General features: G+C 51.8%; 8 protein-coding genes across 8 annotated transcripts; 5 read left to right on the top strand and 3 right to left on the bottom strand.

Annotated features, from left to right (window-relative positions):
* Positions 1–435: 435 nt before the first annotated feature.
* On the top strand, positions 436–2,124 carry CTRU02_211981 (F-box protein; the record flags this gene model as incomplete). The annotated part of the gene is made up of 1 exon (XM_036725632.1): positions 436–2,124. One exon carries the CDS (start codon positions 436–438, stop codon positions 2,122–2,124), a length of 1,689 nt encoding a protein of 562 aa, XP_036582837.1.
* An 836-nt stretch (positions 2,125–2,960) lies between these two features.
* CTRU02_211980 (cell cycle regulatory protein) lies at positions 2,961–4,575 on the bottom strand (the record flags this gene model as incomplete). The annotated part of the gene is made up of 3 exons (XM_036725631.1): positions 2,961–4,328; positions 4,380–4,507; positions 4,566–4,575. 3 exons carry the CDS (start codon positions 4,573–4,575, stop codon positions 2,961–2,963), a joined length of 1,506 nt encoding a protein of 501 aa, XP_036582836.1.
* A 5,672-nt stretch (positions 4,576–10,247) lies between these two features.
* CTRU02_211979 (hisactophilin c49s mutant phototropin phy3 fusion protein) lies at positions 10,248–12,628 on the top strand (the record flags this gene model as incomplete). Its single annotated transcript, XM_070205754.1, has 3 exons — positions 10,248–10,555; positions 10,602–11,377; positions 11,436–12,628. The coding sequence occupies 3 exons, from the start codon at positions 10,248–10,250 to the stop codon at positions 12,626–12,628; spliced, it is 2,277 nt and encodes a 758-aa protein (XP_070060567.1).
* A 709-nt stretch (positions 12,629–13,337) lies between these two features.
* Positions 13,338–14,565, bottom strand: CTRU02_211978 (uncharacterized protein; the record flags this gene model as incomplete). Its single annotated transcript, XM_036725629.1, has 2 exons — positions 13,338–13,845; positions 13,898–14,565. 2 exons carry the CDS (start codon positions 14,563–14,565, stop codon positions 13,338–13,340), a joined length of 1,176 nt encoding a protein of 391 aa, XP_036582834.1.
* Positions 14,566–15,747: 1,182 nt separating this feature from the next.
* On the top strand, positions 15,748–16,376 carry CTRU02_211976 (acetyltransferase; the record flags this gene model as incomplete). Its single annotated transcript, XM_036725627.1, has 2 exons — positions 15,748–15,916; positions 15,973–16,376. The coding sequence occupies 2 exons, from the start codon at positions 15,748–15,750 to the stop codon at positions 16,374–16,376; spliced, it is 573 nt and encodes a 190-aa protein (XP_036582833.1).
* Positions 16,377–16,446: 70 nt separating this feature from the next.
* Positions 16,447–17,258, bottom strand: CTRU02_211977 (short chain dehydrogenase reductase family; the record flags this gene model as incomplete). Its single annotated transcript, XM_070205753.1, has 2 exons — positions 16,447–16,751; positions 16,799–17,258. The coding sequence occupies 2 exons, from the start codon at positions 17,256–17,258 to the stop codon at positions 16,447–16,449; spliced, it is 765 nt and encodes a 254-aa protein (XP_070060566.1).
* A 1,311-nt stretch (positions 17,259–18,569) lies between these two features.
* Positions 18,570–21,222, top strand: CTRU02_211975 (uncharacterized protein; the record flags this gene model as incomplete). Its single annotated transcript, XM_036725626.1, has 4 exons — positions 18,570–18,734; positions 18,787–18,878; positions 18,936–20,911; positions 20,966–21,222. The coding sequence occupies 4 exons, from the start codon at positions 18,570–18,572 to the stop codon at positions 21,220–21,222; spliced, it is 2,490 nt and encodes an 829-aa protein (XP_036582831.1).
* A 1,595-nt stretch (positions 21,223–22,817) lies between these two features.
* On the top strand, positions 22,818–24,036 carry CTRU02_211974 (transformer-sr ribonucleoprotein; the record flags this gene model as incomplete). The annotated part of the gene is made up of 4 exons (XM_036725625.1): positions 22,818–22,869; positions 22,939–23,050; positions 23,122–23,471; positions 23,531–24,036. The coding sequence occupies 4 exons, from the start codon at positions 22,818–22,820 to the stop codon at positions 24,034–24,036; spliced, it is 1,020 nt and encodes a 339-aa protein (XP_036582830.1).
* Positions 24,037–24,757: the final 721 nt, after the last annotated feature.

The following is a 24,757-nucleotide window of genomic DNA, read 5'->3' as shown; positions in this document are numbered from 1 at the left end:
TGCTACCATCCCATATCACCATCACCTGCCTTCTTACACCAAGCCCAGTCAAGACACTGCGTCGATCATTCCAGGCGAATAGACTCGGTCGCCTTTCCGTACTCTGTTGCTGCTCTTGCTTCTCCAAAGCCAAAGTCTTCTTCAAGATCCCCAGACAAATCCGTAATCAACAACAACGACAACGACAACACCGTTGGTTGTTGAGAGGGTCGCTTTCGGTACGATAGATGCCTCAACATCGAAAAGCTTGTGTCCATCTCGCGCTGCGCCACGCTTTTCCCTTCGTTATTTGTCCCATATATCCCGCGCCTTCTTCTATGGTCGATGACCGTGACTAACGCATTCTCTTCGATATCGCAGTTATTCCCAAAAGAAAAGAAACCATTGCTGTCCCCGACCAACTCAGGCTCCGTTCCGCCTTAAACGAAGCTAAAGATGGCTGAACCAAAACCAGTAGATGTTCCCAACACAAAGGGCGAAGATATTCATACCGATAGCGAGACTGCCTTCACTCCTGATCCAACCGATGCGCAATCATCTGTAGGCTCTTCTCCAGTAGACCACGATGGAATTCACACGCCCACTCTGGGCCCTACCATTCCGGGGAGCCCCAGACTCTCAAGGAATCCTTCCTTCTCGGGTAGTAGCTCCTACCACGAAGACTGGGACCCCTTTCCACCGCTTGACCGACTTACCGTTCTCGATCTTCTGGACAACTTTGCACTCCCTCAGCAGCTAGAGAAGCTGCAAAAAGGGATATCTGCTCAGACGCAGAAGGTTCGGAAATCGAGAGATGCCTTCAAGAATAAGAGCCAGCACGCACGAGAGCGCATGGTCGAGGAGTGGAGACGCCGTGTTCCTACTGCCGAAGAGCAGCTGGAGAGGTACAGAAAACGCATGCGTGTCAGTGTTGACAAACTCGGCAAGCAGTGGAACGACACCAGGGTGGTGACGTTACGTGAAAAGGTATCCTTCATCTGTGGCGTCATGAACATCTTCGCTAGCGGGTTCCTTATTGGAGGATACCCCGAGTATTTCCACCTTTGGTACACCGTTCAGGTTCTATACTTCATGCCCATTCGTTATTTTACCTACCATCGCCGCGGTTATCACTATTTCTTAGCCGATCTTTGCTACTTCGTCAACTTCCTCCTCATGCTCAGTATCTGGGTCTTCCCTAGCTCAAAGCGACTCTTCCTAGCTGTTTACTGCTTGGCTTTCGGCAACAACGCAGTTGCCATCATCATGTGGAGGAACTCGCTCGTCTTTCACAGCTTTGACAAGGTCACGTCTCTCTTCATACATATCATGCCTTGCGCGACGCTTCATTGCATGGTCCACCTGTGGTCTGAAGAGATGCAGGCGAGCCGTTTCCCCGCTGTATGGACGATCAAACATTCTCCGGCTGGCTCATCAACCGCGTACGGCAACGTCTTGTCCATGTTAGCATGGAGCTCTATTCCATACGCAGTTTGGCAGCTGTCGTACTACTTTTTTATTACCGTTCGGCGCCGAGAGAAGATTGCGGCGGGCAGGCCCACCTCTTTTACCTGGCTGCGTAAATCGTACTCAAAGAGTTGGATTGGCAAGCTGGTGCTCTCACTCCCAGATCCCTTGCAAGAAGCAGCCTTCATGTTCATACAGTATTCGTATGCAGTGCTGACAATGCTTCCATGTCCGATCTGGTTTACAAGCAGATACGCTTCAGCAGGATTCTTAATGGTGGTATTTACATGGAGCGTCTACAACGGGGCCACTTACTATATTGATGTTTTTGGAACACGCTTCCAGAAAGAGCTCGAGTCACTCAGGGCCGAGGTCAAACAGTGGCAAAATACACCTGAAATGGCAGGCCATTCGCCTTTGATGACACCAAACCCCGATGGTCTGGCACCGAGCGAGCTTCACTTGTCACCCGCCAATGGCTCCGTGGAAGATGGCAAGCTCGACCACGCTCTTAAGGACGAGAACTCTGTGATACGGGAGACTGTAGAGGCTGGCGGGCCCGCAGTAGACAATATCCCACTTCTGAGTGTGGAGCTTTCAGCCCAAGCAGCGGCCAGTGGTGTGGATGGAGGCGCCAGAGATGTTGCCAGAGAGAGGAAAGCAGTGCCGTCAGAGTGACGAGGGCTTCGTGTTGCCACCTGGTTTGGCTACTGTATGATAAAGGGGGGGCCATGAGTTGGTTTACAGCGGTACAATTGAACAATTATTTTCGTTGCTTGTTTCCCTGAAATGGTTTCTTACTATAAAGTATGGAACCTGTTTGTTGATTGTGTGTGTGTGTGTGTGTGTGTGTGTGTGTGTGTGTGTACATTGGATATCATTAACTCGTTGGAAGAGGCTTAGTAGAGCAACATCGATCCCGACTCTGTTGGTTACCTTGCGAATTCGAGCTATTTTGTAGCATGCTTCTCACAGTTCTCGAACCAAAAGACTGGGCTGGACTAACATCGTTAATTCTGCGCTCTGGTAAGAGTTGTAACAAGCCACATATCCTTTTAGGCGCTATGGCGATTTGACGATAGATACTATATGCGCTTGAGCGTGCAATGATCGCTCCTATACTCGCCGTCCTTTCCCATCGCTAGGCCTTTAGCAATCGACTCATTTTCCCTCCCGGAAACCCGCTAAGCCATCAAAGATGGTAAGTCCCACTCCAACCAAACCCAACCCAACCCAAAAAAAGCTGATAAAACAAAATAGAAAAGGAGGGGAATTATAAACTTTCCCCCCTTCATCCTGACGCCGTTCCCATGCGCATAAAGTAGCCGGTAGCAGGGTATTTCGTCCTCCCGTCATCATCCCATAACAAAGTCTGGCGTCTTCGCTCTGTTTCGTAGCGATTCTACCCGGGTCGTATTAGCCTCCCAAACCAGATGAAAGAGAGAAAACATAATTTTTTTCCTGCCGAAATGTGCCGGCCGCTGAGCGAGTGCGAAACACTGATACTGATATCTCTACCGTATGATGCCCCAGTCTGCAAGTCGCCCTCCGTCGCTATCCTCTCGAGCTCCTGGTCGTCGACCAAAGACATTCCAGAACCTCAGTGTCTCGTCGCCGGCACCCGTCACGACAACTCGGCCGTCTGGGCTCATGGCAAGATACAGGACACGGTATGTGTGGCCGGTGAGACTAACAACTTGCGTCATCGACGGGTACTTCCAGACCACAATCTGGTTCTGGCTATAGCCATGAGTTGACACGATCTCGTTTGAGTTCTTAGACCACGCAATATTGCATACTTGGCTTCCCGTGTCGACTTCGTTGATAACCGACCCGCGGACAGTATCGTGAAAGATGATTCTGCGGTCAGCCGTTCCTCCCCCAGACGCCAGGAGTCCCCTTTGATGCGGTGACCATGCAATGGCCTTCACGGCAGCAGTGTGGTCTGAAAACTTCCACAGAGGTGTATCCGAAAGCTTGTCCCATACCATGAGTTTGTTGTCATTCCCACCGCTGGCCAGCTGGCCATCTTCGCAGTTCCACTTGAGACCGCACACTTCCTGTTTATGGCCCACGAGTTTCCGCAGCCATTGGTCAGGAGCGCGGACGTCTCGGTGGTAGATGAGGCGGTCGCGAGAGCCTGATGTCAAGATGTGGGTGTTCCATGCCAGCGAGCCTACTCTGGCCGTGTGGCCTGTCATCGTTCTCAGCCGTCGCGTCTTCTCCGCATCCCAAATCTGAACCAAGCCTTTCCCTGTACCAATAGCGATGTGCGTTCCTTTTTGAATCCATGACACGCTAGTGACGGTATCATCCTCAAGCGTGCACAACTTGTTTACTCTGCTTGTCTGAGCATTCCACATGTAGACGCTGGATCCGAGACCAACTCCGAGTACATTGGCGCTGCCCCAGTCAACGAGGTTCAGGTAAAAGTCGTCTGCCAAGTCCGGAGCATCTAGCACTTTGTAAGGCACTTTGCTCACTGCCCGAGGCTGTCGACGCGGGCTAAGCAGCATCTGTTGGCTGTTGAAGCGGACGGGAGAGAGACTGTAAATCTCAGAGCGGGTGTCTAGGTTCGGACCGTGTCGGCTCTGTGGCGTCCTTGATGGTGTAAGATGGCCTGCGTTGCTGAGTTGCCGTGGGGACATGTAAGAGAACAGGTTTTTATGGGGAGTTGAAGGAGTCAACGTGGATGGAAGGGAGGCGGCGGAACCGTTGTTCGGCGGTGTGCGTGACCTTGTACCATCATGTAGATTGACCGAATGTGAAGCTGTAGAGAGAGAATGCTCTGGAGAGAGCGTTGGCGGAGTTGCCTGTGGTACTGAGCCCTCAAACAGCTCGGCGCGAAGCAGTGTTGAAAACGTGCGATTCGCTTCTTCCGCTAGGAGAAGTTAGCTTGATTTCTGGCGTCCGTCAGACTACACCCGACTTACTCTTTTGGAAATGAAGCTCTCCGTGGGGGGTGCGCTTCTTCTGTTTTGACGGCGTGGCTGGAGAGCCATCTTCATGCAGTAGACTGAAACTGGCCTGAAGATCTTGACCAGAACGCGTGGGAATGAACCTAGGGATTCGCACTTTAGCAACACCTCATAAGATGACCTATCTGGCTGCATACGCACCTGTCACCATTTATCCTCTGGCGCTTTCTATGTGGGCTGGCACCAGGAGTACCTTCCCGCTGTGAACGGTGGTGAATTTCCCGCAACAGGGCATGGTCAACGGCGTCGGGGTCAAAAGCACCAGGGCGCGTCGGTTCGCTGGGTCGTCTCGTAGTTTGCACCTTCCGCTGATTCGCGTTTTCTAAATGCTGGCGACTTTCGAGGTGACCCCGATCTGAAGGGGGAGGTGGTGTTGCAAAACGGACGGGACTTGCGGTCGCGGAATCGGTCGTGTCGGTTACTGATCTCTTTGCCGAAGCAGAGGTTGCTACGGCTGCTAATGAATCGCTCGAGGGTGGCATGGTGAATTATAGAAATGAGTTGGTGACGGGAGTAGGGGCAATAGCGGGCCAACAGGTCGAGGTCAGATTGGTGACTGGCGAGGCGGGCGGGAACGAGCTTCGTTGGAGATGGCGGGGCCGAGCAAGCACCTGTGCGGGCAGAAGGTGTCGCGAGCACAAATCATCCAGCGCAACTCACTGAAGAGTTGTTAAACAATGCTATCACAATTCTGGACGCAAAAAAATGATGTGTTTTGGCTGGTTGGCAGTTGTTCGGGTGGTCGGCGCTGGCAAACGAATCACCACCTTATCCCTGACGGTGGCGCTCAGCTGGTATCAACCGCATGCTTTTCCCGCTGTATTGTCGCAAGAGCTTGGAGGACGTCGGCGGGGCTGATACGAATCGTAAAAGTGTCGGAAGAAGGATTCGAAGACTGAGCGGAAGGAGAAGAGTATCGTTGTGTAAGGGGTGGCTGCGGAGATCGCTTGTACGGATGCAAAATGTCTAAGGGGTGATATCGTAGGAGGCGGCAGCGTCGCTCACAGCAGAACGAAGAGAAAGATTTAGACGATGATGAGGACAATGGTGACGGGGCGGCGAGATGGGCCCAAAGTCCAGTGCAGCGTCCGCTGGTGTCGGGGCGGGTAACGGGGGAGGTTGAACCGGGAGGGTCGCGGCTAGGGATGACGCTAGCCCAACTAGGGTGCTAGCGTTGACGGCAGAGCAACAACACAAGAGCAGTGGCAGCCCTCCCTCTTTGGCCGGCCGCTGAAAGATGCCATGGATTGGGCTGTTCCTTCTGTTGGCCTCTCCAGACGCGACCGGACTTTTGTGGTGGCAGGGCACCACACCCGTCCTGGAACAATAACAATAGGGAGCAACAACAACAAACAACCCGTCACCCTAAACCCGTCTACAAACAACGCGATTGTTGAATTGCTTATTTTAGGTTTCAAATAGCCCGCAACAGCACCACTGCGCTTACACACAAACACATATACTCACATTTGTCTTCGATTGCTATAGCTACGTTAAAATTGAGGGCTCTGGGTTACCCTAGCTGAGCAGCTCTTCGCCGGCTCCATGATACTCAACCCAAGGTGGTTTGCTGTTTTTAGTTGCCAGGGAACATGGTACTTTTCCATGCCAACCATGTATTACGTTCTTAAATAGGTACCGCTTACTACGTATATGATGTGGGCATTTCGCCTTGCCCTGAGCATGTTGAAGCGAATGAGAGGTACGAGGAGGACCCGTTATCTCATTATTGGTTCGACTCACCTTCATTGCAGCCACTCTTCTCGCTCCATGATATTTTGTCGCACCAAAAATTCGAGCCAATCTAGACGTGCATCGTCATCTACGATAGCAGGTGCTAGCTGGTTGTTCATTTTTCATTTATCAGTGACCCCTCTCGCTTTCTACAATTAAACAGAGCAGCAACTGTGTCTCTTCTCGCATTGATTGCTAACACGCAAGGCGTGAATGAGCTGTTATGGTAATTGGTAATAAAGGCAGTCCCGAACATAAATGCCTGTTTACCCCCAACAAGAATGTTTATGGATTGTTTCGCGGTCAAGGGGCAAAGGGTTCCACGGTCGCGCTTCTTAGGCGAACGTGTCTCGTGAAGCCGCGCCGAATTCCAGTTTAGTCGCCCCTCCATGGCGTAGATTTTGAAGTTGTGGGAGGCTGGAGACAGTGTTTATTTCTATTTTTAATGTCATTGTTTATTCCCTCCTTTTTATTTTTATTTTTTTACACCATTTCTTTAACTGACAGCTACTCAAGCGCCTTAGGCCTCAACCGTCCAGGTGCCAGTTCAGACACGGTTGAGAAAACAACCCCATGCCAATCACTGACAGGCACCACAGGGGCGGAAGAGGCGCTGTAGCCCGTCCCCTGAGCTGGTCCACACGTGCTCCGTAGCGTGAACCCCCCCCCCCCCCCCCTTTAGCGGAAATGGACCCCTAATCCATTCTTTGTCATAAGATTGCTGGGGGGAGGGGAGGCGGGCAGCCGCGTGTCTTTACAGGCAGGTGCTGATGGCTACACGGGTTTACAAAGCTTTGCGCTGAGAAGCTTTTCGTTGTTCTACTTGAATGGCTACGCTAGTTACTCTGTAGACCACGCCATTCCTTTTATTTTCAAGGTCACGAAAGAAAGAGACAGGAATCTTCGGCACTCATGAAACCTCTCAATACTAAAACAATTGCAGCATAGCCCAAATTCCGATTTATGTACTGTATGCAGTTCCCCAAGATACGTCATTCAACCTCCGGAAGAGATTAAAGACGGCTGGGGGTGCCAAAGACGCGACGCGACAGACGCGTAAAGTTCCCAACACGATGAGCGATTCCAGCGTGCTTTTGGCGCGAAATTAAGCCCCATACAGTGTTTGCGGCACGCATCAGAAAAATGCACAGTACAGCCTTCTCTATTAACTACCGAGCAAGCTGCTCGCAATTAGTACTGCACGTACCAAGCTTCTGAAAGCCGCCAAATTGATTGGCTCCCTTACCGCTCCACTGAACCTCAGTAGATTCCTCATTGGCAAGCTCATGGCCAATGGAATCTCCATCAACAACAAAATCTACATAAACCGCATGGCTAATACGGGCACAGAATCAATCTATGCTTGTCCATGCTTAGCCGACACGCAAGGTACGGCTGCTGTGCATCGATAAACAAACCCGGAATTAGTTATTAGTCTCGACTTGGAAAAGGCGGGAGCCATGCTGCGCTTAACCACATACATCTCCCAGCTCCTTCTTGCTGGGTGGTAAATAACTCCACTGAAATCTTGTCAAGTGGGTGTTTGAACGACCAAACATGCGGGGCTACCTATAACCCCTTTTCGGGAAGTCATTGGAGCAGCCAGTGATTTCCAGGAACGGTTCCCCCTCTTTCACGAGCTCAAGTCTTACGACACAGCATAACCAAGGTTGAGGCTATCGACAGCCTCGTCATGGGCTGGTTCTCTCGCATTCCCTTCCAGCACTTCAGACCTGTGGCCTCAACTCGATCTACCAATGTTAGTGGCAAGCAACGGCATCCCTAAGCTATCACCCCACTCAGCGATGATGAGCAGAGCGTACCAAAAGATATACGCCACGAATGTCGGGTGCTAGCCTCTCGATGTGGCGGTGACTGTGCCACTGCTGCGAATTTTCAACGAGACAAAAAAGGAGGGAATCAAGAGAAGCAGGGTTGGTTGCCTATTTGCCTGCCACGGTGTCACTAGACACAAGCCACCCTCTGAAGTGTGACACGCGTGACAGTCTCGCTTATTCTGACTTGCCGAAAATGCCTATTTAGCCAACTTGGTGATGCGTGAATCTAGATCATGACATAGGAATGCCACGGTTAAAGTCGGTTCTTACATGCCAAAAAGAAAATAAAGGGTGTGAGGAGGAGCCCCAAAAGGTCCTACCATTAATTCCTCGACCAGCAACGTTCAAGACTAGCCCACAAGGAAGTACAGTTGAATAAACCCCCTACTTTGTGACCAATGAGATATCAATAATAGGCATTGCGGTTCAGTTACAGGCCTACATTATCCTCAGCGACTGATTTACATCAATTTATTCACGAACCATTCCTTTCATCTTTCGAACGAAACGGTGTCCGTCTGACCGCCGATTTGGGCTTTCCATCGCATACCCGGGGATCGAAGCACGGACTTCAAGTTGTACTTTTGCTCGTTGGCTGGGCCTGGCTCATGGCTTCGACGAAAAACTTTGGCGAAAGAGATGACGCGTAGGTCCATTTGGAAATAGTTCCAAGCTTAGCCTTGTCTGTCAAATGCCACACTTCAGGTCGGAGGTGCCGCCCTTTGTCTCGATTAGGATTCAACATGTGGTCCGGGTGTCGGCCTCTGTGGGGCCGGTGCCGAATCCGGATCGCGTTGGACCCCCACAACATTTGACGCTTTTGCAGTCCATAAGCAAGGGCACTGGCTGAAGAATCATAAGGGGCAGGTAAACCGGTAATGGTATGGCATGGGTGGCGCTACTCTTCTTTCCCTGCGATTACGGGTGCAAGCCAGACTGGCATGTCTTCCAGCTCTGCTGGGTCCATGCCAAAGACTGGCTTGCCAAGAGGTTTTATCGCTAACGATATCACTGTATAGTCATCGCCCCTGGTATTGTAGAACTTCATGGCTTCCGTAACATACTACCACCTGTTACATACGCCCCTCAGTTGGCTCATTATCATACAAAATCGGCAGTTGATAATGACCCGGGAGCACGGCCGCAGAGCATACATCCTTGCTCGCGCTGCCACCTTGCTGCCTAGTCCACTGCTTTACGACGATGGCCACTATCAGAAATCCTTGTTGCGCTTCCCCGCCGAGCCCGCCTGTCTCCCAGTTGTATGTTGCAACACTTCAGTTGCACTTCAGCAAAGCTAGCTGCCTGCCAGATTCCGAGCTTCTTGACATTCTCACCAACGGAATAAAATGCGACAGTAAGTTTGCCTTCCGACAAAAGGCACGCCTACCCATCGGCATCTCACTAGGATACTTAAAATTTTGGTATTGCGATCGAACCGTTGGTGACCAGATAACGAATGGCGGTTTGGCCCACCTAGAGCTGATTCACATAAGCTTCGTTATGTTCATGGGCCACTAGGGAAACCTTTCAAGCCAGCCCCAGCCCGTTACGGACATCTGAATGTGCTAGCACTGGGACAAAGACTAGTTCAAAATCGGATGTTGCCCCCTTTCTCGCCATCGGCACCTCATAGCCCATAGCGATGCCCAAGGGGGTTAGTAGGTGATCGACGTGCGCTCCCGAAATCCAAATCGTGACGTCCATCCACTCCCCAGCGGCATTCGAGTATCCATCGCCGCGCAAAAAATTGGATTTCATATTTTCTTTGCCGCCAATGTCGAAAACGCTTGAGTTCTTTAGGCCGAAAGAGCACGGTCATACTGGTACCTGGCACCGCGTTCGCCCAGAGGAGTTTTTGCCTGCAGTACCTACCGCTTGCTCATTTCCGCCTCGCCCGTCAATAGTTTCGTTCTGCTGTTGTCGATCTTTGGGCGCTTGCCTGCTCAGACTTATCTGCAACTCTGCAGAGCTGATCTCTTTGACCATCACTCCGCGATCAAGATGGCAGTGCCCCACGCTAGGCAGGAAGATGTCACGAAAGCCAATGGTTTAAGTGCCACAGCTTTATTTCCTTTACACTCGATGCTCTCGTCCTGTTCTTATCCAAACAACAAACAGCGACCCCCCACCCCCCATATAAGTATCGTGCAATCCCAACTGAACAACGATATTTCACTTGTCTGTCTCTTCCTTGGCTCGTGATTCCGGTCCCCATCCAGCGCTTGCACAATTTCGGAGAAAGAAACATATGGCTCAAGTATCTGCCAGCCCTAACCACCGACGACATCGACACGGTGAACTCACCCAACCCCAATCAGGCAGTCCGTATACCACCCTAAGTGTAACGTCCCTTGGTAGCCAACAGCCAGGCATAGACTTGGACGAGGGTGGTGCAGACATTCCCGATATCCCTTTCAAGAGGCCTGTCAAGTATTTACCGCAAGCCATGGCATGCAACCCATCTCGATTCCAGGAGACCTGGGATGAAGAGGATGAGAACTGGAATTATCACGGCCCGGTCAACCCGAATACTCTGAATTCGAGGAAAGACAGAAGGTACGGACCATTTTTCTGTTGGTTTCCGAAATTGGCTAATCCGCCTTCAAAGCGTCACCCAGCCTTTCGACGATCACTCCAGAGGAAGAGCAATGTCTCCTCAGCTCATTCAATTCCATGGCAGACACGCTTCTTCTAGCCCCCCGAGGAGTCCACGCACGAGGTCTTCGGGGTCAAGGGCTGGGTCCATTGCATCATCGTACCAGACGAACGCTACCTCTTTGCCAGCTTTGCAAACCAAAGGCGCCGGTGATGACGAGATTCTGGAGCCCCTGGCTGAAGAAGAGGTTGAGCCAGGCTCGTTTGATCTTGTAGTACCGTTTCATGGAGATAACGGGCACTACTCTCTGGAAACTCGATCCGAGCTACTCTTCTCCAAGGATCACCTCGGGGCCATCTTTGATGACCACGTCCTTTTTCGGCGTTTTACAGACTTCCTGCACTCTGCCCGACCAAGCTCTCTGCCTCTTCTGACATACTACTTAGACTGTCTAAAAGCGTTGCGGGCTATCGCGTATGTAAATGCCATCGCGAGTGGGCTAGACGCATTGCCGGGACACCAGTTCTCTGTCGAGAATACTGACAGCACGACAAACAGTTCCCTGGAGAAAAAGGCCGAGGCTGCCTTTGATGTTCTGGTACAACAAGATCTCCCTGCATACATCACGCACTTGTGGATTCAGACCGTAAGTGTATCGATCAAAAGGCGAATCACGGGAACTCTTCCTGTCCAGCTAAGGGAGATGTCTGAAGGGTTGGCAGAAGTGTTCTGCTTGACAGATCCCTCAAGGCATGACAACCCCATTGTCTTTGCTTCCGAAGGTATGTGCTACTCGCTTTTTGTCCAAACAGCCAGGAATATTTCGCTGAAAACCTATAGAATTTCATAGGACGACGCAATATGGCATGAACTATGTCATCGGACGCAATTGTCGATTTCTTCAGGGCCCTAAGACCAATCCATTCAGCGTGAAACGGATTCGTGATAAGATATTAGCCGGCAAAGAGCATTATGAAACATTTCTTAACTACCGCCGAGATGGTTCGCCTTTTATGAACCTTCTCATGGTGGCACCCTTATACGACAGCCGTGGCACGGTTCGTTATTTCATTGGCGCTCAAGTAGATGTTTCGGGCCTTGCCAAGGAAAGCTCTGGACTTGATGCCCTCCAGAACCTTGTCGTCAAGAAAGATTCAGCAGCCTCTACCAGTCACCGAAATCAGGAAGGCGAGGAAGAAAAAGATGAGTTCCAGGATCTCACTGAGATGTTCAACCCGATAGAACTCGAAACTGTTCGAAGACGAGGCGGCAACATGCATCGCGCCCCTCAAGACGAGGCACAGACAACTACGTCAACCAATTGGCACAAGCCTCGGATTCTGATCCAAGATGAAACATCGTCTATTCAACAACTTAGTCCAGTAACGTCCCTCAATAGTGGAAAGCTCACGGGAGTCTACGAGCATTACTTGCTTGTTCGACCGCACCCCAGTCTGCGGATTTTATTTGCGTCGCCGTCTTTGAGGCTGCCTGGTATCTTACAATCTAACTTCATGGACAAGATCGGTGGATCAAACCGAGTTCGTGATGGTCTCAGCCAAGCCTTCGCGGATGGTCATGGTGTCACCGCCAAGGTTCGATGGATGAACAAGTCTGGGGGCGAAGGACGGTTGCGGTGGATTCATTGCACACCTCTACTCGGCAGCAACAGTGCCGTGGGTGTCTGGATGGTTGTGCTTGTTGACGACGAGTCTGAATTCGGAGTAAGGAAAGGCAAAGAAGCGCCTCCTGTTGATGGACGTCTGCGCAAAACCGGTGTCCTGCAACAGCCTCGTCTATCTAGAGACGACAACGTCAGTTTGTCAGGGTTTGCTGCCATAAACAAGGCACGTGATGAAGCCGAAGCATCTGTCGACCTTGATGTCGATACCGATCGCCCCATGAGCCGTGCGAGCCGATCAAGTCGGCTGAGCCGAGGTCACGGTGGATTGCGGCAACCCAGGACCCCGGCATTTGATGATAATGATGAGCCACCCCGGCCCGCCTTTACGGTACGGCTAGAGGAAGATTGATCCCCGATACTGGCTGTTCGTTCCCGTCGCTGGGGCCACCTACATTCATCCTTCTTTGCCAGATTTGGTGAATCGGTTCTGATAAAGAAATACAATTGGGGTGGGTGGGATATTGGCTGCTGACCAGATACGCCACTTCAATTGACATGTATCATTGACTATGCACATACTATGAATTGACGCTGAAAATCACCCAACACGAGCGAGATGTGACATAACACCATGACTAGCACAAGTTTCCATATGACGGATTCGACCTTCCTGATGATGCGACTCGTTGTGCTCCCCGCCTTATTATGGTACTTATCCGTTCCACCGAGGCGAGTTTATGTGACTAAGAACGTGTTAGTCACTTGTAAGAATTTTCATTAAGCCTAGGCAGACGTCGATACTGAATTTATAGAGCCACGCGAATTGCAACCAAACGAAACACTTAATAGAGCGTTCCGGGACAGCCATCGTCATTGTTGCTGTTGCTGTTGTACTCATCAAATCGTGAAATTCATTTAGTCTAGCAGTGCGAGTGCTGTGATTGCATGTTCCCATACCCAAGTCTAATCCAAAGCGCCGGTGATTCTATCCCATGGGAGGCCCTGCATTACCCAACCTCAATGCATGAATAGGTCGCTCCAAGCTGCTTTCTTCCGGAGTAAGACGATAAGAACGCCTCGCTAATAGGCTACATCAGTCTCTGCGTCGCCTTGGCTTCTCAGGCTGGGGCAGAACCGGCTTGCTCTAGTAGCCGGGCGCGCCAACCGTTGCAGACTTCCTCAAAGCCACTCACGACATCACCACACACTCCTGCACATTCACGTTTCCGCAGTCTTTCGCTCCAGTTGCCACGAGTCAGCCACCGCTCGCCTTCTTCGCTGAGCTCTTCCTCTCTTCTGATCTCGGCGACCAGCTCCTTGGCGCTTCTCAGCCGGCGCGTGGCCGTTGTGGTTGTCTGTCTTGACATATGCAGAGTGTCTGAGAGGTAGTTGAGGCTCTGTACGAGGTCGGAAGTCAGTGTGTGGAGGGCTGTGAGGGAATCGTAAGCCTTCGTTGTTGGCCGTGGCATCGATTCGGACAACTCTATGAGTAGGGGCAATAAATCGTCAACAGTCTCCGAGTCTGGTGGTGCAACAAGGGGAGAGAGCAGAGGAAACGTCAAATTATGTAGCTGACGAGTCTGGTGCGTAAGGTGAGTCGTGAGGGCCGAGTGAGCGGTGATAAGCCTGGTGATGTTAGAACACAAGTCATTCAATGGCCCAAGTTGTCGCAATATACCTTGTTGCGCTGCCCTCAACGCCGGCCTGAGATCCAAGGTCTCTCAAGCTCTCGGTCACACGGTTGAACACACCATCAGTGGGACCGCCATTGCTTTCTGTTCCTCTCCTCGCAAGTGACTCAACAGCATCGATCTTGGCAACTAAACTGGGCAGCATGCCGGGGGAGTCAAGGTCAGACTCGGATCCATATTCGCTTCCATCGTATTCGCTCCCGTTCCTTCGGTGGCCGCGCCGGGGAGGCGATGGGGGACCTAAGTTTAACTTGCTGGCCTTGTTGCCGGCTTCACCGTGGTTCGAGACATCGACACCGCTGTCCCGTGTACCTTCGGCGCCAGCTCGCCCCTCGGCCTCTTCGACACTGATGTTTGGTGTCCCATTATCGTCCTCATAATATTCTCCCTCGTCCCCGGAGTCGGAAAATGCGTCAGCCAGCTCATCCGCGAGATTGCCCAGGCCATTACCCGTCCCAACCACCCCACCGGCATAAGAGATGTCTAGACCATCTTGGTTGTTAAAGCTGCTACGCAACGGTGTTGTGGAATCATGTGTAGAGGATCTTGACGGTCTTCGGTTCTGAGGCGACGAGTTGACGCTGCTGTACTGATATGAGGCGTCAACGCTCGAGGGATGACGCGAGTGTCCTGGAGTCTGCGGAGAGGAAGGCATCGTGGCAGTTGATCAGAGCGAGTGAAGGTAGCAGTCAGTCGGAGGCGAAAGGAGGTTTGGACCGTAGAACCCGTCCGAACAGGACTTATATGCGGAAAAGTCGAATCGATGACGTTCCACGACGTGCGTGAGTTGGCAATCAACAAATCCGAGTAGGTGATTGTTGTTGCTTTGGCTGTCCTGGGATTGCTGGTGCAGTAACAAACAACAAGGGCTTCCGCATCAAATATGGGACAAGGAACAACCAGGTAGAGGACACTCAGGAGTAGCGAAGGTGGGTTGACAATGGAGGGTTGTAGTCGCGCAAAACCAACTTTGAGCGGAGCAGAGGTTAGTTTAGTTTTCCATGCATGTCAAGGTCGGACCGTGGAAAGACGTGTCTGGTGGGTGATGGAGAAGGTATGCTTAGGTTTGTTACTTCTCTTAATAATTAGGAGCGGGCTGATATAGGACGAGCGGCACCAACGGCCAATTAATGCAATCCGAGCGGGCACCACGAACGCTGCTTTGTTGTTGATTATTATCGGCAGATGGACACTGTAAATTAAGTCAGACCAGGCTAAGGGTAGAGGGCCGTTCTTCCTTTGCGCCTGTGCGTCGTCCCCTCGGCTTTCTCGATCAGTGTTGAGTGGCTAGGTACGTGGACGTCCGAAAAATAGCCACGGGTAATCTTGGATGAAGAAGAAAGTCAAGATGCTGCTTGTTGGTTTGCCGCTTCGATGCGAGACATTGGCCGCTGTCCTGCTGCGTAGCTGGTGCGGCGTCTCAGTTCCATAGACCGCTGTGTCTGCAGCACGCACCTAGCCAGAAGGGGTGTTTTTTTTTTTTTTGGTGTGTGCTTTTGGGGGGCACCTGTCACTTGAACTAGTCCCTGCATTCTACCTGGCGTCCAACGTACCTGATCTCCCATCTATTAGGTCAGCAAAACTAAAACCAAGCTCCATTCCTTTAATGCGGCATCGCTGTTATCGCCTCTTATCGACACCGCCCAAACAGAAATCATCTTCGTCGCCAGTGCATGGTAAAGCCCCATTGCTTCTCATCTGTCCCAGACACTTGGTCACCGACCCCGACCACCATCCCCCTCTGGCAGAGGATTGTCATCTCCCGGCACAATACCCTCGACTATCTGCTCTAAACCTTCGCAATCTCTCTCCGAGGCTTTTTCTTACCGCTTGAGCCATGGCTACTTTCCGCCGCTTTCGCCCTGAGGATGTTAACAAGTTCTCTAAGTGCAACCTAGACCCTCTCACGGAGACATATGAGCTGGCGTTCTACTTGCAATACTATGCCAGATGGCCCTCCATGTTCCAGGTCTGTGAGGATATGAATGGAAACATAATTGGCTACAGTACGTCTTGTTACGCATTATCTTGTTCGGTTGACCTGTCTGACGTGATCCTGTAGTTATGGGCAAACTTGAATCGTCGCCCGATGTTTACAAATACTCCGAACATTACCTCCCCTGGCACGCCCACGTCACTGCGCTGACCGTTGCGCCTGAAGCGAGGAGGCTGGGCATCGGCAAGATCTTAACCGAATTGCTGGAGGCTCCAGCCAACGCCAACGACGCCTGGTTTGTCGACTTGTTTGTCCGAACGAGTAATCATAAGGCGATCGCCTTCTATAAGAGCTTGGGGTACAGCGTCTTTCGCGTGGTCAAGGACTACTACGGCGACCACGCCACGGACCCGACCCGAGACAGCGAGGACGCCTATGACATGAGGAAGCCTATGAAGAGGGACACAAAGCTCCAGCACATTAGAGATGACGGCGAGAAGCATGAAGTTGATCCATCCGATGTATGGTGAAGAGTTACCAACACGTTATTTCCAGCACGACCCGCCTGCCGCCCATGAGCGTCAAGAGGCCGCTGATGGCTTAAAGCCACGCTCCATCGACAGAGTAAACGCTCCCGCTGACGAAAGAACTTTCTGGGCCTAGCAGGAATGCGATGACGTTTCCACACTCCTCAGCAGTGCCCTGGCGTTGAAACGCTGTTGGCTCGTCGAAGGCGGCATCTGATGGGCGATTGTGAAACTTCCAGGCCTTCTCCATCAGTGGCGTGTAGATGGCACCGGGGGCTACGGCGTTGACCCGAATTTCGCGGGCTCCGTTTTCTTTGGCTGCCGCACGTGTAAGGCCAATAACACCATGTTTGCTGGCATCGTATGCGCCGTGCTTGGCGAAGCCTGATCACTCGGTCAGACGAGTCTCTTCCGATGGGCTTTAAGGAGGGGTGTACCTTTGATGCCATGAATCGAAGCCACGTTGACAATTGAACCACCATCCACAATACTCCCAAGCTCCGCCCTGAGACAATACATGCAGCCCGTCAAGTTGACGGCGATGATTTTGTGCCATTCCTCGTCCTCAAGGTCTGCAACGCCCCGAATGCCATGGTGCTTGCCAATAATGCCAGCTACGTTGGCAGCCCCGTCCAGACGACCGAACTGCTTGACGATACCGCCTATCCAGCTCTCAACCTCGTCTTTTTTGGAGACATCAACTCTTGTGACCGAGAATGGCGTCTTTTGCTCTGCGAAATAGGCCTCGGCCTCCCTCATGGCGTCGGGGTCGATGTCTGCCATGCAAACGGTAGCACCCCGCTTTGCGATGATCTTGGCTGTCGCTAAACCGATGCCGCTGGCGCCGCCAGTGAAGGCGTAGACCTTACCTTCAAGTGACGACATTGTAACGATAACCTCTGAGTGTTAATTGGTATGACTTGATGAAGTTCTGGCTTGATTTTGTTGAGGATTTATAGGAGTTTTGCCTACAAGGAGTGACATGATCCGCCTCGACAACGCATCGCAAGAGAAAGAACACTGGGTGTAGCCGGTGTCCCGCGTTTCCCGACTTAACTCCAGCGCCAATCATATAACGTTGATGTCAAGAGGGTTACCGTCTTCGCAACTACTTAACCCGGCCCGATGCAGGCAGGGTATTTTAAGTAGTCCTTAGACGCTAAACCTGATGGTTCGGTCCTAAGCCCCGAAAGAACAAAACATCTAGTTTAAAGGTTTCCCCCGCTATCTAGTACGTTATAACTCACTGAACAACCCAGCTATTCGCACATTCATCGGCCAGTCAGCTTTTTTGGGTTTTATTTGTCGGAGATGTACTTTGTTCGTAGGCAGCCGATACGGAGACATCGCTAAGTTTGCCGATCATCTGTTCCAATATGAAGCTGAATACTAGACCAGTGATAGTTGAGTTGACAGCACAATGGATGAACGTTATTTTTCAAGCTGAGTTTCCATAGACGGGTTGACAGAGCCAAACACACAGACCCGAACGTACGAAACGCACCACTACTACTGCTACTACTACGGATGCTTGCTTATGATCAATGTTGACGACCCGACCCCGCACAAAGCAACCCCGCTGTCCCCGCAGCACAGGGGCTCATGCTGCGGGCGGTTCATGTTTGTTTGGTTGGTGTCCATTGTGTCGAATTTAGCGTTCTCATTGGACACACGGTTCCTTGGCGGATGTGACCTGGAGCTCAGTCTTGGTTTCCTCCCCCACCTGACCCGCCGTGTCAGTCAACCTGACGTACGTGTGCACAGCTTTGCGTCCGTTTTGCATCTCCAAGCTCCTCTACCCGTGACAAGGAGGTAGCTTCGACCCCAGATTTCCCCAATTGTCCCCGTGCCACCTCGAAGACCAGGCTACTGAGCGCAGACCGTTCATTCCTCTTACCTGCTAGGAGCCGATGTAAAACAAGGCCGAGTGAGGGATCTTGTCCCATTCATTTGTCTACTTCTCCCTTTTACAACCCAACCAGCCCAACCATCTTCTCTCTCCTGACTACTCTGTGCAATCCTGGACGTTTGTTTCTGACCGACTCCCATCGCATATCACAAGTAGACGACAATAGCGTTCTTCCTTCAGCCAGCCTCGCATTTCACCTGCCCAACCCCGTGATCGCCTGTTCGCGACTGCCTGGCAAGCAGGTGCCTCACTATATCTTCAGCTGGCCTTAAGGCGCTCTCCTCGCCATGCATTTCTTATCGCTGTTAACTGCTGCTGTGACGGCCAGCGCTTCCTCGTTGACGCCTCCTGTTCTTCCTTTGATCGTTCGGAACCCGTATCTCAGTACTTGGCTGGGAAATGCTCGCGATGCACCATGGGAACATTGGCCGACCTTCTGGACCGGAAGCAGTGTATGGTCTTGCACTCATCGACTCATACTTTAGTTAACATGACGTTTTCCAGGTTGGCTTCTCGGTTATGGCCTCCGTGCCAGATTCTAACACGGTTTATCCGCTGCTCGGACGGCCGCAGGACTCTTTGTCTTCCTCTTCCAAGTATGTCGTGCATTAACCTTTGCTGGAAGGTATTTTAATCATCTAACACCCTTCTTGAAATTACAACGTAGCTTTCCCAACCTATTTGGGCGCCGTTTTTGATGCCTCAACCACCAACCTTTCATATTCGATTCCTCCCCCTAAGGGAAACTCCGCACCCGTTACAGTCATTCTCTCGTTCCTATCCCCCATTACGCCCACCTCAACCTTTCGTCAGTCAATTCCTGCTGCGTATCTGACTGTCCACGTCGAGGGATCGTTTGACATTAACGTCTACACGGACTTGAACGGCGAGTGGGTCAGTGGCAACAGAGACAACAAAATTATTTGGAGGTTGAGTAACGCGAAAGCCTCACAAGGCCACAGCGCCGCACTAAAGACATGGCAGGTGTCACGGCACACGCAACAGCTTCTCACCGAGTTTGCTGATCACGCGGAGTGGGGAACCCTGCATTTCACAGGCCCGGCGAATGTTTATCACCAGGCGGGAACGTCTGCCATACTGCGGCAACACTTTGCAAAAGATGGTTCACTGAAGAATGAGGTTGACAACTCCTTCCGGAAGATTATGGACGAGGAGCCGGTGTTCGCCTTTTCCAAGTCATTCCGCCTCAGCAATAAGACTGGGGCTGGTTTGGCATCTGCAGACAGCGTGTTGTTTACACTGGCACTGGTCCAAGACCCGGTTGTTCAATTTGCAGCCGCCAGGGGATTGACGATGATGAGGCCTTTGTGGTCATCTTACTTTGCAGCCTCTACCGATCTTATCCAATACCACTACGATGACTTTGCGGCAGCCAACCTACTAGCCAGAAACTATTCTGGGCAACTGGCCATTGACGCCTTTGCTTCGGGCTCTCAAGACTATCAAGATATTGCCGCACTGTCTGCTCGTCAAGTCCTCGGCGCAACGCAGTTCTCCGGAACCCCTGACAACCCCATATTGTTTCTCAAGGAGATTTCTTCAAACGGAAACTTCCAGACCGTTGACGTGATCTTCCCCGCTTTCCCATTTTTCTTATACACCAACCCTCGTTGGCTAGCGTATCTGTTAGAGCCTCTTCTAGAGCACCAATTGAGCGGCCAGTATCCCAACGACTATAGCATGCATGACCTTGGAGCACATTTCCCCAATGCAACTGGACATCCTGACGGCAGGGATGAGTACATGCCCGTGGAGGAGTGTGGAAACATGCTTATCATGGGCTTAGCGCTTGTGAATGCCTTCAAATACGACACTCAGCCAGCATTTCTCCAATCCGTGGGTGGCTATGCGAGATCGCTTGAATCACTGAGCACGGATATCTCCGGTGTACGGCCTTGGGCGTTGTCCTCCGATGGTTACGGCATTGACCGCCCCTCAGCTGCTACTACAATGAGGGGATCCAAGGAGGCTGAGAAATGGGTGTCAAGGTCATACGAGCTCTGGACCAAGTGGACGGGCTATCTGGTCCGTGAATCCCTCATCCCAGCTAACCAGCTCTGCACTGATGACTTTGCCGGATGGCTTGCCAACCAGACAAACTTGGCTCTAAAGGGCATTATCGGCATCAAAGCAATGGCTGAGATCGCCGACGTACTGGGCAAGGCAGATGACACCAAGTACTACACAAATATCGCGAACGAGTACATTGATAAGTGGCAAGACTTCGGGATTTCGAGGGACGGGTCTCACGCCAAGTTGGCATATACTTGGTATGGCTCCTGGACGACAATCTACAACCTGTATGCGGACTCGCTCCTCTGCTTCCACTTACCAGGACAAAGAGACTCATCACTGGGTGGGCGAATTTCGGGGTGGCTGCAGAGGGTTTTTGGCATGGGATCAAGAACGACCTTCATCCCCGACAAGATTTATACCATGCAAAGTAACTGGTACCATTCGGTTCTGCAGCACTACGGCCTGCCGCTCGACAGCCGACATCTTTACACAAAGAGTGACTGGCAGTTCTTTGCTGCGGCTGTAACAAGCAGGAAGACTCGGACAGAAATTCTCCAAAGCATTGCAACTTGGGTGAATGAGACCACTACAGGTAAAGCTGTGAGAATTAAGATGTGCGACTTCAACATGCTAACTTGGCTCTTAGATCGACCTCTCACCGACCTGTACGAAACGGAGGGCACGGGTGGGTGGCCTGGTCCTCACTTCATGGCCAGACCAGTAGTTGGGGGCCACTTTGCCTTCCTTGCGTTGGAAAGAGCATGTGGAGGTAAGGCAGTTGATGCATTGAGCTTTCTAGAAGAGCCAGAGGCATTTGTAGAAGTAGACGTTCGGAAGGCTCTTGAGGTCGATATCTTTGGAGGACCGGAGGTAAAGTATCCGGAGGTGATACAGGACTTGTAATGCCCGGAAACTGCGGGAGCGGAAGGAACGGGGAGGTAGAGCCAAACTAGCTGATGTATCTACATGCAAAACTGTTTTCTGAAGTATCAAGGATGACACTCAAGGGTAAAGATTCGTCAACGAGACATTAATAACGGTTAGAGGTGCTCTACTATATGCCAGCGGTTCCATAGCAGACAGAGCGTTATTGGAAAGACGTGGCGGATCGAACAGAAGAGGTCATGGGGATTCAGCAGCACAACAACAGTCTGGCTAGGCGGCGGTCCTACTGACATAGCGGCAGGCGGGATGTAGCGAACAGTCAGTAGCGCCAGTTGAATGTTTAATTACTGTGAATTTGTTCGGGTATCCTGAAAACTCCCGAACTCATGTTAAAACTTCATAGTTTGAGGCGCAAACTTTTTTCCTCTGAACGTTGGATTCGAGCCGCAACAAGAACAACAACCCATTCCCTGGTGTCGTTCCAGACTGAAGGCAGCAGTCGTTAATTTAGTGGGGAGCGACTTTCTGCAGTGAAAGATGTCTACTAGTATAGTAGAAGGAAGAATAAGAACCTGCAAACCCAATGGCTCGTGCGCTGTATGGGCCTACCAAGCGCTTTCCGGAATGGTCTTACGCTAAATCTCGCAAAATCATCGTGGGGCATAAGCTACAAGGTAGGCACACACGCAGGGGATGCATCGTGGCATCGTGGCATTATGTGTTTTCACTGGTTGGCGGAAACAGGGAGAGGAGGCAGAAACGCCAAGTTCATTCACGCATTGCTAAAGCGTTCCCTATTCAACCTGTCCCCATCCCTGGCCGCTCAATCCAATCAATCAATCAATCAATCACAGGACCTTACCTTTTTTTTTTTTTTTTTTTTTTTCTCCTCTTCTCTCCCTCACACTTACTACTAGGTACGCTCTCTTCTGTGGTGGCCGCCGCCTCCTTCCTCTCTTCCCTAACATTCCCTGCCCGCCCTGTCTTTTTTCTTGCCGTAGCAGCACCAACAAATCTTCTTTCTGCCTGCATCGCTCACCTGCATGCCCCAGGCTGCCTGTCGCCTGCGCTTTCACTACCTGCCAGCAGTTGGTAGCAGGCAGGTATCTTCCTAATACCACCTGCAGCTTTACATTACACCTGCACTAGCAGAAACCAGGTAAGGTGGTACCTACGCGCACGCGTGCACACACCCACACACACCCACCCTTTCCCATGCCTCGCACTTTCTAGCGCCCCTTCCCCCCTTCACAATCCGCTGCCCCATCCATCTGTCTGTCTCCCTTCCTCCTTCCTTCCCTCCTTCCATCCATCCTTCCTTCACCTGGCATCTCAAAGCTGTCTCTCTTCCTTCAATTGATGCAATTCGCCATCTGCATCTACTTCCTTCACGGCGAGTTTAATTTTCCATCACTTCATTGTTCTCCGTTACCTTCTCCTATTCATTGAGGCTCCAGCCTAGGCCAGGCTCGCTTTCAATCTCTCCAGTCTGACCAATCTCCGTCATAACAGAAGAATCTGCGTCACCGACAATCGCGTCGTTGGCACATTTTCTCAATTCATCCAACCTCAACACGTAGAGGATCTAACTGTCGGTTACGCTTCACTGCAAGATGGCTACCACGTCCATGGATTACGAGGCCGCCAACGGCGACCGCTATGATGGTTCGTTTTACCTGGACACTGCTTGTCGCCCTAAAGACGAATCGGCACTGACAAAAAGATAACTTGTAGACGAGGCTCCTCGTTATGAGCGCGATAACCGCAGCGCCTCTCCCCGCCCTCTGCGCGATGACGGCGACTCCGGACGCCGCCGCTCCGCTTCGCCCTCTGGCAATGGCGACCGGTAAGCAAGATCCATCTAAACCCATTATCTTTTGATATGTCATTGCTAAAGCACGTTCTGTCGCCCTGCAGTGGCAACAAAGATGAGACCGGATCCAAGGGCGGCGACGATGACGGCGCCGTAAACCCTGGCTCCAACCTATTTGTCACTGGCATTCACCCACGCCTGACCGAGTCCGAGGTCACTCGCCTGTTCGAGAAGTATGGTGAGGTCGAGAAATGCCAGATCATGCGCGACCCTCATACCAAGGAGTCTCGCGGCTTCGGCTTCGTAAAGATGGTTACATCTGAGCAGGCTGATGCTGCTAAGGAGGGCCTGCAGGGCGAGCAGATTGAGGGCCGCACTTTGAGCATTGAGAAGGCTCGCCGTGCTCGTCCTCGCACCCCTACTCCTGGCAAGTACTTCGGCCCCCCCAAGCGTGGTAAGTTTCAGAGCCTTTCACAATTTGAAAATAAATTTGTACTCACATGATGTCAATAGAGGGCCGTGGTGGCGGTGGTGGCCGCTTTAACGACCGCTACGATGACCGACGTCGTGGAGGTTATGGCGGTGGCTATGGAGGCGGCGGCGGTGGTAGTGGCGGTTACGGCCGCGATGACCCTTACCGCTACCGTGGCTATGATAGACGCGGCTACGATGACCGTGGTGGCTACGAACGCGGATACCGTGAGGACCGTGGCTACGACCGCAGCTACCGCGAGGATCGTGGTGGTTACGAAAGACGCGACCGCGGCGGCGATGAGGCCTACGCTGGCGGCCGGGTCGACCGCTATGGCGGCGGTGGACGCGAGGAGCGTGGCGACCGCTACGCGCGTGGTGGCCCCGATGAGCGTCGTAACCCTGGCTACGAACGCGAACGTGGCTATGATAGACCCGCTGAGCGTGAAGGTCCTCGCTCCCGCGACGCGCCTGCTGCAAGTGCTGGCTATAGCGATGCGCCTGCTCGCTCCGAGACCCGGGAGAACTACGGAGGTTGGAATCTTTAATTGCCCTCCCTCATTTGGTATTTATCGTGGCTAATGCGTCTAGGCTCTCGCTGATTCTTATACTATTTCATCACACGCTGTTCACTCGTTTCATTCATGACGAACAGCGTATCCTTCCTTCCCTTTCCGTCTTTCATAGTGCGGTCGATCTCGGCGGATATCCCCAAAAATTGCGTCTCATGGAGTTCTTGTGCACTACAACTAGTCAGTGATGGAAACATAAAATGGGTTTTTCGGCTTGTTGTGGTTGGCCATTTCTAAACCACGATCTTTCGCTGGCAAGGTCTCTGCGCGAGAGACAGGCACCTCATTTGCTGGCGACTGTTTCTCAAATCGGGCCCTTTCTGACGAAAAGTTTCTGGCGGTTTGTTGGTAGCTTTGGCAAACAATCAACACGGCAAAACGGCAGGCGTCGACAGGCTTTGGCCAGAATGACAGTCACTTTCCCCCTTGTGGATCAGCACTTTCGTTACACCACGTTGTGGGCCGGCGGTGGTCCACGATTGTTTCCCTCACGCAAACCTCTTTCCACCTTGTACCATTATCTATCACGTCCCGCTTCGGGTCGAGTCGAGTTTGAGACGGCTTCACAAATCCGGCATGGCTTTTTTCGGTGCAAATTTCAGCAAGATAAAGATGTTGACCAGCAATGCAACATGAATGACAACCGCGTCCCTAAACACCTAAACCGTAACTGTGCCGCCTGAACGCCAAACTTTCA

Source organism: Colletotrichum truncatum, assembly GCF_014235925.2.
Source record: "Colletotrichum truncatum strain CMES1059 chromosome Unknown Contig_0008, whole genome shotgun sequence".
Classification (NCBI taxonomy): domain Eukaryota; kingdom Fungi; phylum Ascomycota; class Sordariomycetes; order Glomerellales; family Glomerellaceae; genus Colletotrichum; species Colletotrichum truncatum.
Note: the sequence above shows the minus strand (reverse complement) of the source record. Positions and strands in the feature narration are given on the sequence as shown.